This window comes from Ptychodera flava, chromosome 17, assembly GCF_041260155.1.
Source record: "Ptychodera flava strain L36383 chromosome 17, AS_Pfla_20210202, whole genome shotgun sequence".
NCBI classification, from domain to species: domain Eukaryota; kingdom Metazoa; phylum Hemichordata; class Enteropneusta; family Ptychoderidae; genus Ptychodera; species Ptychodera flava.
In genome coordinates, this window is record NC_091944.1 from 36,569,779 (window position 1) to 36,583,795 (window position 14,017).

At 34.2% G+C, this 14,017-nt stretch overlaps 1 protein-coding gene across 7 annotated transcripts in view; it reads right to left on the minus strand.

The window, feature by feature from the left end:
• Positions 1–555: 555 nt before the first annotated feature.
• LOC139116206 (ATP-dependent 6-phosphofructokinase, muscle type-like) overlaps positions 556–14,017 on the minus strand; it is a 47,979-nt gene continuing 34,517 nt past the window's right edge. For 4 of the 7 annotated variants that reach the window (XM_070678768.1, XM_070678770.1, XM_070678765.1 and 1 more), the window contains exons 19-22: positions 12,760–12,871; positions 11,105–11,207; positions 6,950–7,055; positions 556–6,262 (exon numbers count right to left, since the gene is read on the minus strand). In XM_070678768.1, coding sequence (XP_070534869.1) covers positions 6,127–6,262; positions 6,950–7,055; positions 11,105–11,207; positions 12,760–12,871 — 457 coding nt within the window. In that variant the 3' untranslated portion in view covers positions 556–6,126. Of the gene's footprint in view, positions 6,263–6,949; positions 7,056–10,067; positions 10,171–11,104; positions 11,208–12,759; positions 12,872–14,017 lie in introns of all 7 variants that reach the window. The other 3 variants (XM_070678771.1, XM_070678767.1, XM_070678769.1) reach the window with 1 other exon arrangement.

Genomic DNA, 14,017 nt, shown 5'->3' on the forward strand with positions numbered 1-14,017 from the left:
TTTGACACCCTTGAACCGTGACAAAGTAGCAATACAACATGGTTAATTTTTTGTACTAAAGTCTGTGAACAAAAACAGAATTTTACTGACCACAGTGCTGCTTGTAATGGTACAAAAGCAATATATTGCATAAATGCCAGCTTTACAGATTGGCTACTTGAGTGACTGTGACATTACTAGCCTGGAGAAAATTGTGAACAACATGATAAACACCTTTCAGGTTGCAGAAGCAGGTTTAGGGGTTCCACTTTCCTGTTCCTTTACCCTCACTGAACAGCTAATTCCAAAATGGTGTTGTCCTGCTTAGCCCTAGGGTACAAAAATACAGCTCACTGAGGACGACCACAAATCATGTGCCCAAAACTACTTCTACACTACACTACAGCTTGTCTGTTTCAATGTACTCCTATAAAATAAAAGATAATATGAGTCCATCAGTGAACAAAATATCCATTCATTACAAACAAATGTTCCTCTCAGTCTGGGCAGACAGCATTTGAATGTTGCCATTTGAATCTCAATACCTTGAAAATAAAATACAACACATAAAAGTGATATGACATGAAATACTTTATTGTTATTCGAAAAATTTTCACAGATTGAAGCTTCATAAATCATATCGCGATAAATGTGGTCAGTTGTACATACTCATGTAAAATTGGTGAGAAATGCCATGTTAAACTTGCGTGCATACCAACATATAAATTATTCACAGAGCAAAACTAAGGAGAACTGAGCATCAAGTATCAAGTAAACAAACCACTGACTGTGAGTAATCCAAGATGTAGTTTGTTGTGATGAATATTCATTTGGTATAAAATTGTTAACCAGCTGACCACAGAAACTACTTTTTTTGTTTTCCTCATGGAAGTTAATGCAATAGCTTCCATGAGCAAGTAACAGAACTGCTGACTTTTCTTTATCTAGCCAGTAAGACAATATTGTCGTAATTTCAACATCCTACTCAGTATTCCTGTCTTTACACTGTATGCATGGATTTCCACCTAAACCTTGTTTCTATAAAATTATGAGCTACTCAAAAAACATGAGTTTACAATCCTAGTACATGAATTCAAACATTTTTCAAGTTTACCACGACAGCAATAATGAATACTGCCACTTTGGATGGTGAAAGCTTTGAAAAGGAGCAAAACCTTGACATAGCTTTGTTGGACATATTGTCGAGTCATTGCAGTTTACCGGTCATGCATGGACCTAATTACATAAATATGGATCAATGGTGTAACTAATTTACCACTGTAAAAGATAATTTCATGGGTACTCTTTCTGTTTGATGTATTTTATATCAAATGTCTAAAAAGTAAACTAAAGATGCATGTGGTGGTTCATGAAAATTGTCGTTCTCTGACAATGTTTTTGAGATATTTGAGATAATGTTTCACATCAAACATTGCTAGTATGAAACATGATGAATTTCGCTGACTGGGCAACAAACTTAGCTAGCACAATGGCATACTGAATGTTAAAAACTTGTTTTCAGAGAGTTGATTTTTTGTCACTGTTGATTTTGAAAATGCAACAACCACAACTGTTTGTTGACATGTTCATGGACAAGCCAAAGCGACTGAAAACCAAAGTGGTGTGGATGTTGTGTTTGCCTTAAAGTAGAAATGAGAACAGTTACATGGGTTGACACTGTACCAATGGTACATGTACATTTCAACTCAATTTACAAGTTCAGGATATCAGTGCGTAGCATACACTGTAGAAATAAATCAGCAATATGATGTAACTGTAAACGGTTAAACTTTATTAGAGAGTATAATTGTGATTTTAAGATGAATATAATGACACAGACTAGGTACTAGTAACGTCATACTAGAACTGCAGAGTCTACTTTATTGCATGTACACTTGTGTCATCTCTAATAAACACAAAATTGATCTAATATGATGCAACACTGGAAAGGATACCAATATTATGATGAACACACTCTCACTGCATTGCAATTATCAAATGCACTGCATTATGAATTGTCACAGAAAAGAGTTGCTGAAATTGATGGCTGTGAATGTATATATTCCTTAATGAAATTGCTTGAGTAACAATGATATCAATAATGACTTGTAACTTTTTTATAGCTGCTAGTGTTGGATTCTTTCTGTTTCGCATATAGCTATGTAAATTGACAACTAGTGCATGTATATCCATCCAACACATTTTGTACATAATAACTTAGAACCAAAACACTTTTATTCTGAACCATTAATAATCAAATTATCAAGCAGTATGCTAATAATGAGAATTTATAAAAAATGGAGAAATTAAAAAGTAGAAAAATTCAGGATAAATACAACATAAAAAGACTAGATTTAGCTAGGGAACACTGGAAAAAGAGAACTGCAAATAGTTAGGAAGAAGTGTATTCCTGAATTTAAACTGATAACAGTAAAACAAACATCAGTTCTGTGAAAGAGCATAGAAAATAAAAATATCTGCACTGCATCTATGAATTATGTCTTTTTGTTTATATTTCCCAAAATGATTTATTTTTGCTGTGAGTTCACAGAATTATACAATAGTGACAGCATGCTATCTTATTCTGGAATAGGGATGTGTTTTATCACGGTCAGAAAGACCATGGTTTTAAGCACACTTGTTTCGTGTTCTAGTCATCAGCTTGACAAACCAATTCAAATATTTGACAAGATTTTTTTTGCCACCATCTTCAGTTTATCTATTTCTCTCTCTATGATAATAAACTTGAAAAAATCCTGAAAAATTGAAGCATTTTGACGTAAAATAAGAAAATGTCAGTTAGATAGAGACCAGAGAAAACGATTTCTTTCGTAGCATTTACTGAGATATCATGACTTTTGGTTTTTTCACTGAAACTATGGATTGCCACAGATCCTGCAGTCTTTTCAATACTAAAATTGTATATCTGAGCCAATCAAGAACAGGTACATAAAATTCTAACATCAATAAATCATAGCCAATCAAAAGAACTCTACTAATAACAGTCATCGTTGATGACACAGTCCCCACTTGTTAATAATGGGTACTTTGATTACATGTCCTCAGAGAGGATAGAGTCCTCTTTATTAATTAGGTCTGTGATAAAATACTTTGATACAGATGGCGCTCAATGGCCAAGAATGAGTTCCATGGTGATGAAAACATAAAACCAATGTAGGCCACCATCCTAAGTTCATAAAATGAGTCAACTAGGAATTAATCAACAGGATGTTGCAAAACATTTTTGCATACAATTCTAACACTTAACAGATTATCACTGGTACCATATTTCATATAGTTTGATGCAGTATTTACAACACTATGAGATCAACATCTGTATCAAGTTTCATCACATTTGACGTTGTATTAATTTGTGGCTATATCACCCTAATTAGGAAAGTTCATTACTTATGCAATTAAAATTAATTAAAATGACACTGATAAATGTCTTTTTCAATGTTAAAGCAATGTGAGCTTAACATCGGTTAACATCTGTATAAAGTTTCATGAATTTGATGCAGTACATATTTCTTGACATATCAGCCTACTTACGAAACTTCAATAATTGACATGTTACTGCTACATGACGTGAAACAAATTGACGAGCATATGTATGAAATAGGTCAATGTCAACTTTGAATGATACTGGTGGAAATATGTCTGAGTTATGGCTCTGTACATGAAAACATCGTAATAAAATGGCTGCCTAGCAACCATATTGGATCGTATCACATAAAAAATCGATGTACATATGTATGACATAGGTCAATGTCCTTGTACCACTTTGAATAAAATCAGTTGAGATATGCCTGAGTTATGCCTCTGTATATGAAAAAATCGTAACAAAATGACCACACAGCAGCCATATTGGATCGTATCACAAAACAAATTGACGTGCATATCTATGACATTGGTCAATGTCCTTGTACCAACTTTGAATAAAATCGGTTGAGATATGCCTGAGTTATGCCTCTGTATATGTAAAAATTGTAATAAAATGGCCGCCTAGCGGCCATATTGGATTGTATCACAAAACAAATCGACGTGCATATCTATGAAATTGGTCATGTCCTTGTAGCAATGTTGAATAAAATCGGTTGAAACATGTCTGAGTTGTGGCTCTGTACATGAAAAAATCATAATAAAATGGCCGCCTGGCGGCCATATTGGATCGTATCACAAAAAAATTGACGTGCATATCTATGACATTGGTCAATGTCTTTGTACCAACTTTGAATAAAATCACTTGAAACATGTCTGAGTTATGGCTCTGTACATGAAAAAATCGTAATAAAATGGCCGCCTGGCGGCCATATTGGATCGTATCACAAAGAAAATTGACGTGCATATCTATGACATTGGTCAATGTCCTTGTACCAGCTTTGAATAAAATTGGTTGAAACATGTCTGAGTTATGGCTCTGTACATGAAAAAATCGTAATAAAATGGCCGCCTGGCGGCCATATTGGATCGTATCCCAAAACAAATCGACGTGCATCTGTATGACATATGAAGTAATCCTTGTACCAAGTTTGAATGAAATCGCTTCTTGCATCTCTGAGATATCTGTGTGAACGGACGGACGCACGCACACACACACGCACGCAGCACGCACGCACGCACGCACGCACGGACATGACCAAACCTATAAGCCCCCCGGACGGTGTCCGTGGGGACTAATAAGGTCACTACAGTCAATCCACATCACTGGTAAATCTTACTATATCTAAGTAATGCCCAAGCATTTTTCAACTGTTATCTTGTAAAAATACTGATCATGCATGGCCTTGGTATCAAGTGAAGTGTTAGTGTTTCAAATTGAAAGTAGATAAATCAAAAACTGAGCAAATCTATGGCACTACTATATGGAACAAAATGAAATTAGAATACAGTCTAGTTCACCATGGCTGTAAGGTTTCAATGAGCTATATTGATGTGGGAAATAATGATAAAAATAAAAAGATGAGACTTTTCATGTTATCAGATATACATGCCACATAATAGTTGCAAAACTTATTTAAAATCTTCAAAATGAAAAATTTCCAAATTCCAAAAAGCACACTCAAATCATAAGAGTAAAGAATGCTAACTCTTACAAAATTTGCAAACTATGGTTCAATACTTGTAAACCAAACTGCTTCATACAAAACATTTCTCCTCTCAGCTTTCTTTCTTATTTCAGATGGACTGTAACTTTCAAAATGGACTGAATGCTTTTCTGTTTTCCAAGGTGACATGATACAAATACTATTGACTGACTAAACTGATGATATCTATAAACAAAGAGTACTGTTTTAATGTCAAAAGACAGCATACACAACGCATTAAAGCAAATTTTAACTGTCATCAAACTTACACAAATAGCTTACAACACAAAAACCAGTCAAAAAATTACTTCTGATCATATAAATATTAATCTCACATCATAAACATTCCAATCACTGTTTCACATTTTAAATAATTTAGCTTTCGTTTACAGTGCTTTTGTATGTGAAGAAACTACACATCACCATCATCACAACACCTCTGCAAACTTTCAGAACTTTCACTGCAATTTCATTATTTTACTGCCATTCTTTCAGATGAAACTATATTCCTGTTCTTCTTAAACCATTGTAAACAGGACAAATCAGTCATTAGAATGGTGTATCTCTCTAACATAGAAGTTATGTGTATGCAAATTGACATTGTCTTTTTAATTGTGTTCCAAGGACAGAGAAATCAAGATATTGAAACTTACATTTCTTGTTTTCATTTCAAATTTTAGCTGTAATTCTTCAGCCAGAGACAAAACATTGCAGTGAAATCTACATGCCAGGCTGTATGACAGACTGCATTACTGCCTTCAAATATACCAAAAAATGGTAATTTTGAGAGTTTATGCATAAGTTAGCTAACTTATTTCTAACAAGTTAGTTTGAAGGAAATACTGAGGCTTAGTAAATGGCATCTGTGAAAAACTAATTTTGTTGTGGTACACATCAAAAGTAAGAGCAGTTTGTTAGATCACAACCGTTGTTGATTGTTATGTGAAAGATATCAAGAACATCAGATAATCTGAGCACACAATGACTAATAATCAATGAGCAGCGTAATGAAAGAGAAGGAAGAGAGATTTTGTCACTGATGATTTGTCCAGTCTTGTGTTTAGCTGCTATCTGTATCTGAATCACTGACAGATTTCACTGCAATACCCTCCACTTCATAGGTACTTTCATGTTTTGCTAAGATACGCAACAATGGTCTGATCTTCATCCACCACTGCTCCTTGGGGATACGATATCTGAAGATAAAAGAAATAAACATCTATTGAAGAGCTACTGATGAATTGTTCTGTCAAGAAATCTGACATATTGCAATCGTGCAGGCTGTACCTTGTGATTCTTCACCACTGAAAGTGTCACTTCTCCATTCAAATGACAGGTTTGGTTGTGATGAATGAAATGACTGACAGAAATGTAAAGGCACTCACTTGCGATTTGAACTAGAAATGTCAAGTTCTCTAAACTTTTTTCCTGTGTATGTGAATGGCAACCTAAGATAATAGTGCTAATGGTCTCTCATACAGGTACATGCATTTTTAAAAACTTTTTTTGCTACATTGTTGAGTTCATGGAGCACCGGAAAGGATTATGGCAAACTAGGTAAATTACTGCAGCAAACTAGTGTTTCCACAATAAATATTGCCACTGAAATTGGAATTGACAAATTCCAAATACAACCATACCATAGGATAGACAAGCTTGCACTAACAACAAATGCCTCATTGTGACTTTGAGTTGGTAGACTAATAACTGTTGCTAGCTTTTTGCTTTATATTAAATGACTGTAGCAAAGTTTACGAAAGATACTAAATTTCTTTTGATCACATGATCATCACATGGTGCTGAAACTGATAATTATCAGATTTAATCCATCACATGACCATCAAATGGTACCCTAGACTATTTGAATTAATGATATCACTTACTGAAAATCTGTGATCTCCTTGAGTTGTTTGATAGATCGGAAAGCAAGAACACGTTTATGCATTCCCAGCAGACAAGCAGTGTCTGAGTTGTTGGTGTACACAGTACCTGTTGAACAATTTGCAGAAAGTCAGGTGAAATGTGAGATCATCTTAATCCTTATGATGTGAAACATTTCTTTGTCAATCATCATCTAATAATTGTCTTGAATCTTTAAACATTTTTCGGCCCAACTTTAAAGTAACTTTATAGGCAGTTCTATTCAGATATCCTTACATTATTGATAAATGCACTAAACATTCAAATAAAGAAACCTCAATACAGTAAAGACTCAGAACTATTGGGTTCAAGCTGAGCCATTTTACAAATAACCATTATCCTAAGGGACATGTTTCTCCGTATTACTGGTTATTATAAAGGACACCACTACAAGTAGAATTCTGCTTTGGCAAACAAACAGATACTTAAAAATATGTCTGGAATCCAATTTTGAAAAAATATTCACAGAAAGGCAAGAGTTACCCATGTTCAACATTTTGGAAGCAAGTAATAAATCAGTGTTTTGACAAAGTATATGCATAAATAAATCTTCACTTTTCTAAGAATACATAACTGGTTACATAAACTCAAAACTCATATCTGTTCATGTTGATTGATGGTAAATAGAAAAGCAAAAAGCCATTCATGATATTGTGTGTAAAGTTAGACCAGCGACTGCTTGCTACCTGTGCACCATAATTCATTTGTTAGTTACATAGTTTAGTGCGTTCCTCTCGACCAAATCTGTGAATGATATAAATTTCTTTTCATTACACTTTTACGTTCAGATTTTTCATAAACGGAAACAATCACTGACATGATACATTGAATGGTCACATCTGTGTCTCTAATTCCATCATGAACTCATCACTGACATGCATGCCATATTATCAAAGGGACAATAGCTTTAACTTTCAATAATATTTTCCCCATTTTTTTTGTTCAAGAAAATGATTATATTTTCTTCTTCTCCTCCTCCAAGTATAATGAAACAAAACCATAATCCTCACCAACCTAACACATTATGTACAAGATGCAAGTTATTTCCATTCAGGCTAAAATTCAGTTATCAACACTAACATTGGAAAGTACATCACATGCCAAGTGTTGACAAGTTGAAACTAGGTATTTCATTAAGATTTTGAAGAAGAAAAAGAAACTCTTAAATTTACATATAGAACAAAAATAATTGAAAATGTATTAAAAGTTACAAATAATGGACCAGTAACTACCAGTACTATAAATGTTTGTGTATTAGGTCTGTATCACCCAATGATTACACTATGTTACCCTTCTAAGATGCCAACTATAGCTTATACTGTGAGTGATATCACTAACTCATTTCTACCACACTGCAATCTATCTAGACTTACTCCTCATAGCTTATAGCATTATGCAGTCAGTAAATGATACCATGTTTTATATCACAGGGTGCCTTCTACAGCCTAGAAATTAGCTGTGAATGTGAGTAGCTGTGAGTGTGACAATGATAAATCACAAATGAAAAATCTCTTCATCAACAATACAGGATAATGCTAAGCAAGCAATGTGCCCAGCTGATCATTATAGTCCAACAATAAGGTATGGAAACTTGAAAGGACACATGGCACTACATGATTATTAAGTTTCATGTCATATAAAAACTGTCATGCAATAAGAAACTGTAGTTGCTATAGACACTGTTATCATATATTTTGAATTCAATGACATGTCTGATACCTTTTCAACGTACAACTTTTGTTTTGATTATTTGACCAGCTGGGAAAAGAATAGACTGAAAGATCCATCACTTATGGGCGCTGTCTATGGGGGAATGTAAAGAACGCCCTCGAGCAACAGCTCTTTCAGTCCAGGAAAGAATCTCAGCAAACATACTTGCAAGGAATAATTTTGGATGACATGATTCCGGTAAATTTTCAAGAAACTAGAGAATGACAATCGGTTGCATCACTGGACACTGCGGGGAGAACAGTGTTTTGCTATTTTCATATTTGCCACTCAAAGATTGAAAAAAGAGGACTAAGTGTGGTCTAGCAGTAGATGAGAGTTACTGTTATACCTTGTGAACAAAAAATTACAATGTATTATAAAATTGACTGGGGATTCTGGAATGTACATCACACTTTGAGTGGCTTGTTGTGTTAAATGCAAACAGATCTCAATAAATATCAGGTAAAATATTCATCAGAATGTTAGTTTGTGCAAGAAGCAGTGTAGTTGGTCAGAGCAGAACATCAATATCATGAAATCTGAGTGATTTGGAACAATCTGTGTGTACTTCAAATTTATATTACTTAAATATCTTGAATTAAGGCAATATCATATCCTGAATAGGGCATTATTTTGTTGAGGACATACAGTCAAGATTTATTTAAGTTTACAGTGCCTTTCTTGATACTTTAGCCTACCTAGTATAGAAATCTGTTTATGTACTTTAAGTTTTCAGTTAGAATAATTAAATATGATGTAAAAATAAGTGACAGAGATAATTCTGAATACCGATCAACACATCCTGTAGTTGTCAGGCTTTTCAATTGACATACACATACATATAATATATATATATTTGTCACTCACTTATTGAGTCATTTCAGCAAACAGAGATGATTATAATCATAAGCCATTTACATATTCTGTAGTTTATAGAATATTGAAGAAACTGCCAATTTTTCCGAACATAAAGATACCTGTTTTGTCATATATACTAGAGAATATAAACCCTGCAGACTTTCCAAGCCAAGCAAGTGCATACAATGTGAAACTAGCCACCTAAGCAAATACCCACATTACAAGTCCAATGTAACTCATTAGATTGTTACCCCTCTAACCTGTTCACCCCTGGATCCCAGTAGTACAGTCGTTCTCACCAAAGGCAATCACAGGAACACTGTACTTGCACAGGGATTTTATGGGGGTGATTAGGTTTACCAAGATGAGAATATAAGCACCAAGGTGGATTTCAATTTGTAACTTACGCAAGCCAAGCAATGGTTTTACAGCATGGATACTAATGTGTGATTGTTATGCCTTCCCAATGAGTCAAGGTCAATACACACATGCAAGTGTTTTCACAATACATACCATCTGCTTGCTTATATTTCTCTATTTGTTCGATTAGCCAGTAAACAGATCGGCCTGCAATTCGTGTTCCATAGCATCTATCAAAGGGTGAAGGGGCACCACCCTAAGACCAGAATTACTTCGGTTAGATTTTGTGAATCAATTTACCAAGTACTCTCCATGCCAGAGGTGTGCTATTTGCTACCTCATAGCAGAGATTCCACACGTCAACTGCTGACCTGTATGAAAACACTCAACAACACAACTACCTGCTTGATGGCAATACTCTGATATTGTGTTCCATGTTTCTCCTCGCATTAATTTCCAACAACCTTGAGAAGTGTAAATTCTAGTGAAGCAATAAAAAGTAGAATCTTTGAAAGTTTAAGTGTTAGTAAACCTCCGAGATCAATTTTGATTCTTAAATGTATTTTTTAGTTATGGTCATCTAAATGATGAATTTGTTACAATGGCAGTGAGAAAGGAGAGGCCTTTTGATACATTGGTAAACATTTTGACGAAGCATGATTACCGTACCATCATGTTCAATGTCATAAAATAATGATTTTTCTCATCTAACTACTATTAATGAATATCCTTACATCAAGGAGATAGTTGTGAAGTGAACACTTTCTTACAGTACATGTAAGTTTTCTTCTAGAATCAATGTTGATAATGAGTTTCAGTTCACAATACTGGTTTTGATCCGTGTATAGGTACAAGTCCATGTCCATGAGCCATGTCCTTTTACTGGTATTTAAAAACATTTTCATATGACATCATCCATGGTAAGACATGTCAGTCCTGACACTCTGATGTGAATATATGATCATTTTTTAATCGAGTTTCATGTGCAATGTACTTGTACTGGCATGGATATGCAGATAACAGAGACAGGCATTTTAATACAACTCTTTCTTGTTTGCATTCACTGAATTCAAAAATATCACAAGATAATAGCACAACTCCCACATACTAGGATCAAACCTTGCAAACTGACCCTCATTATCCAGACACTGTACTCAAAACCATAAAATACTTAGTACATTTGTACTTACCGTCATCTCGCTTATTGCGTTCAATTTGATCTAGAAGATAGTGTACTGCTTTGGCTGCTAATTTGGTTCCCATGTTACGATCAAATGGAGTGGGTGACCCACCCTGATAACATCACACATTAACATGAATTGAGAAAACGCAAGAATGAACAAATGGATTTAAGGGGAGGATGGTATGAAGACAGAAAGAGTCAGTATATATTTGTATGAGAATGGAGAAAGTGGACAGGAGTGAATGTCCATGGGTTTATGATGTACGCCACAGAAAAGAAATAAGAAAAAGGCACAAAGTGACATGAAAATTTCACATCATTATGTGCATTAAGGATATTTTGAATTGTGAAAAGAGCATGAAAGTAAATTCAGTAACGTAACAAACATAAAACAGAGAAAAAGGATATGTGTGATTAGGGGCCATAAGAATATTTATCTTCCACAACAATAAAACACAACTGATAAACATGCTATGAGTGGTAAAACAGATCCTAGGTATTAGGCTACAGCACTACTGTTAGCATTGTCAGTGAAATCTTGACTTCAAATCATGCCCTGGTGCATGTTAGTTTAAAACGTTAAATTTGCATTTTATCGGAATTAGTGATTCCTGTAGACACACACATTGGAAAATGCAATGACTTCCATTCACTGTTGTGGAGCAAACTTACATCTACAACATGTAACTGTATGGAATGTAGCTCAGTTTTTATTGGCAGTGCTAGTGCTATGCTGTAGATAGTAAATGGTCATTAATACTAATAAGTACACCTAGGTGAGAAGAAATCTTACTTTTAACTTGAAATGATAACTTTTTGCAGATTGTTTTTTGTGATTTGAATTCACATACTGGCTTCTTTCATTCTTTATGCTAATTCATTAATATTTGTTGTCTAGCACCTTCATGTATTAGCTGCAGTATTTGAAATTCACTGTTGTAAAGTAACAGTTTGGAATGACTGGTTCGTAGCATTTAGTGTACCAATGTGAATGTCTACAGTACGGTATAATCATTATCTCAGACAATGCAAGACTCAAAGTATGGTAATGCACTACTGACAACTGACTGACTTGACTTTGGTAATTCAAAAAATAAATGACACATTACGTCTTTACACCTTTTCATTTTGATATTGTCAATAATCAATAATATTTAAACCATGACATTCAAGGTCAGTGTGTATTGTCGTACACTGATTAAAAAACAGAAAACATTAAGGATCACTTGACATAGTGTGCACAATAGTTATCACATAGAAAACCAAGTGAAGTAAAACCTATCAAAGACACTGTAGTTTTAAACTTGAAACACAATTTTGACCATATATTTATTTCAATATGGACAATGTCAGGGAAAATATATTGACACTTTTACTAGTTGTAGTTTGCCTGTAATAATTGGCTTCTACCTTGTATTTAGGAGAATCAAAGTGAGTATGATACAATCATCAGAACAGAAAAATACATCTCTCTGATGTAATATCAGCAGATATGAATTGATAGGGTTTTCTTCACTGAGTAACTATTACCATGGATAACAGTTTTAGGAAACTGTTGCTATGGAGATATGTTTGCCATGCATATCATTTCTCCAGGAAAACCATTATAACAATCTGCCATGCAAGACACACCACTAACACAAGCTGATGGAAATACTTTACCTGTTGCATGTGGCCTAAGACATTCTTCCTTGCTGTAAAGATACCCTTTCCTTCTTCACTATACAGATGATAGATGAAATCAGTGCTGTAGTTGACACTGGCATTTTCATTCCTATTAACAAATGTCAATTACAGAAATCAGTTGGTATATTTCTAGTTTCAACTTTTTGTGTCTGAGAACAGGACAAGATATCTATGAATGTAAAAACACTTTTTCACTGTAGTTACTATTTTATGATATAATGGCAAGGACTGACATAGTTGCATTCAAAGAGTATTGATACAGCCATAGCTGGTGTTATTTGACCAAAAAAAAATTCATCAGTTGTCGATCAAAATTTGTAAACATTCACATACATGTTTATGTGGGCAAATAAATTGGAAAATGACCAACGACGTTTTGTTAGATGTACACAGAGATTCCAAATTTTTTAGATCAAAGGCATTATTATATCGTCAATGAAAAATACAATGAAAATATAACTTGATGAAATGTCTGTATATATTGCTAAAAATTAAACACGGAACAGCTGCATATACACTATTCCTATTGACTGATCCAACAAGGAAGATGATGTTAATCATCAGATTATGTAGCAGTCAGTGTCAAATGCTACTGACAGGTCTAATGAAATTTCTGCACTATTTATGATTTTAGGGACAATGTGGATAATTTTGGGAATGTGTTTTGAAATAATATTGATATTAAAACTGTCAAAGAGTTAGGAAATGCATCACACACCATACACCATTTTCACTCCCAACTTGCCAAGACATCCGTCAAACTCCCACTATGAAAAATTAATAGGGTTACACCATCATGTTGCGATGGGGATTACAAAGGTTAGAGGTCACAGAAGCTGCAAAATTTATCAATACATGTACTGTAAATGTAGTTCTGTCATTTGCACCTGCAAAAGGTCAAGGTGATTGAACATTTGAAACATAATTTGTCAGAATCTTGTAATGGTACAGTTGTACGTGAATAAGTATTGAATTATACAACATTAAGATATGCCGGGTCTTAAGGTTCATCAACAAAGAATTCCTAAATTCTTCTAGTCCACTATAAATTCCATAAATTTTGCAGCTTCTTTTGGTACATTGTCATGGCCATTTTATGTGACATTAAACCTTATATGTCCTGTATAATCAATTTAATGATAGTTAAAGAGTTGGCATTTGTTTCAGATTTCAAAGCAACAACATCATGTGAAAGTCACGTTTCAAAAGGACATTTTTGCATACTCTGAGAAAT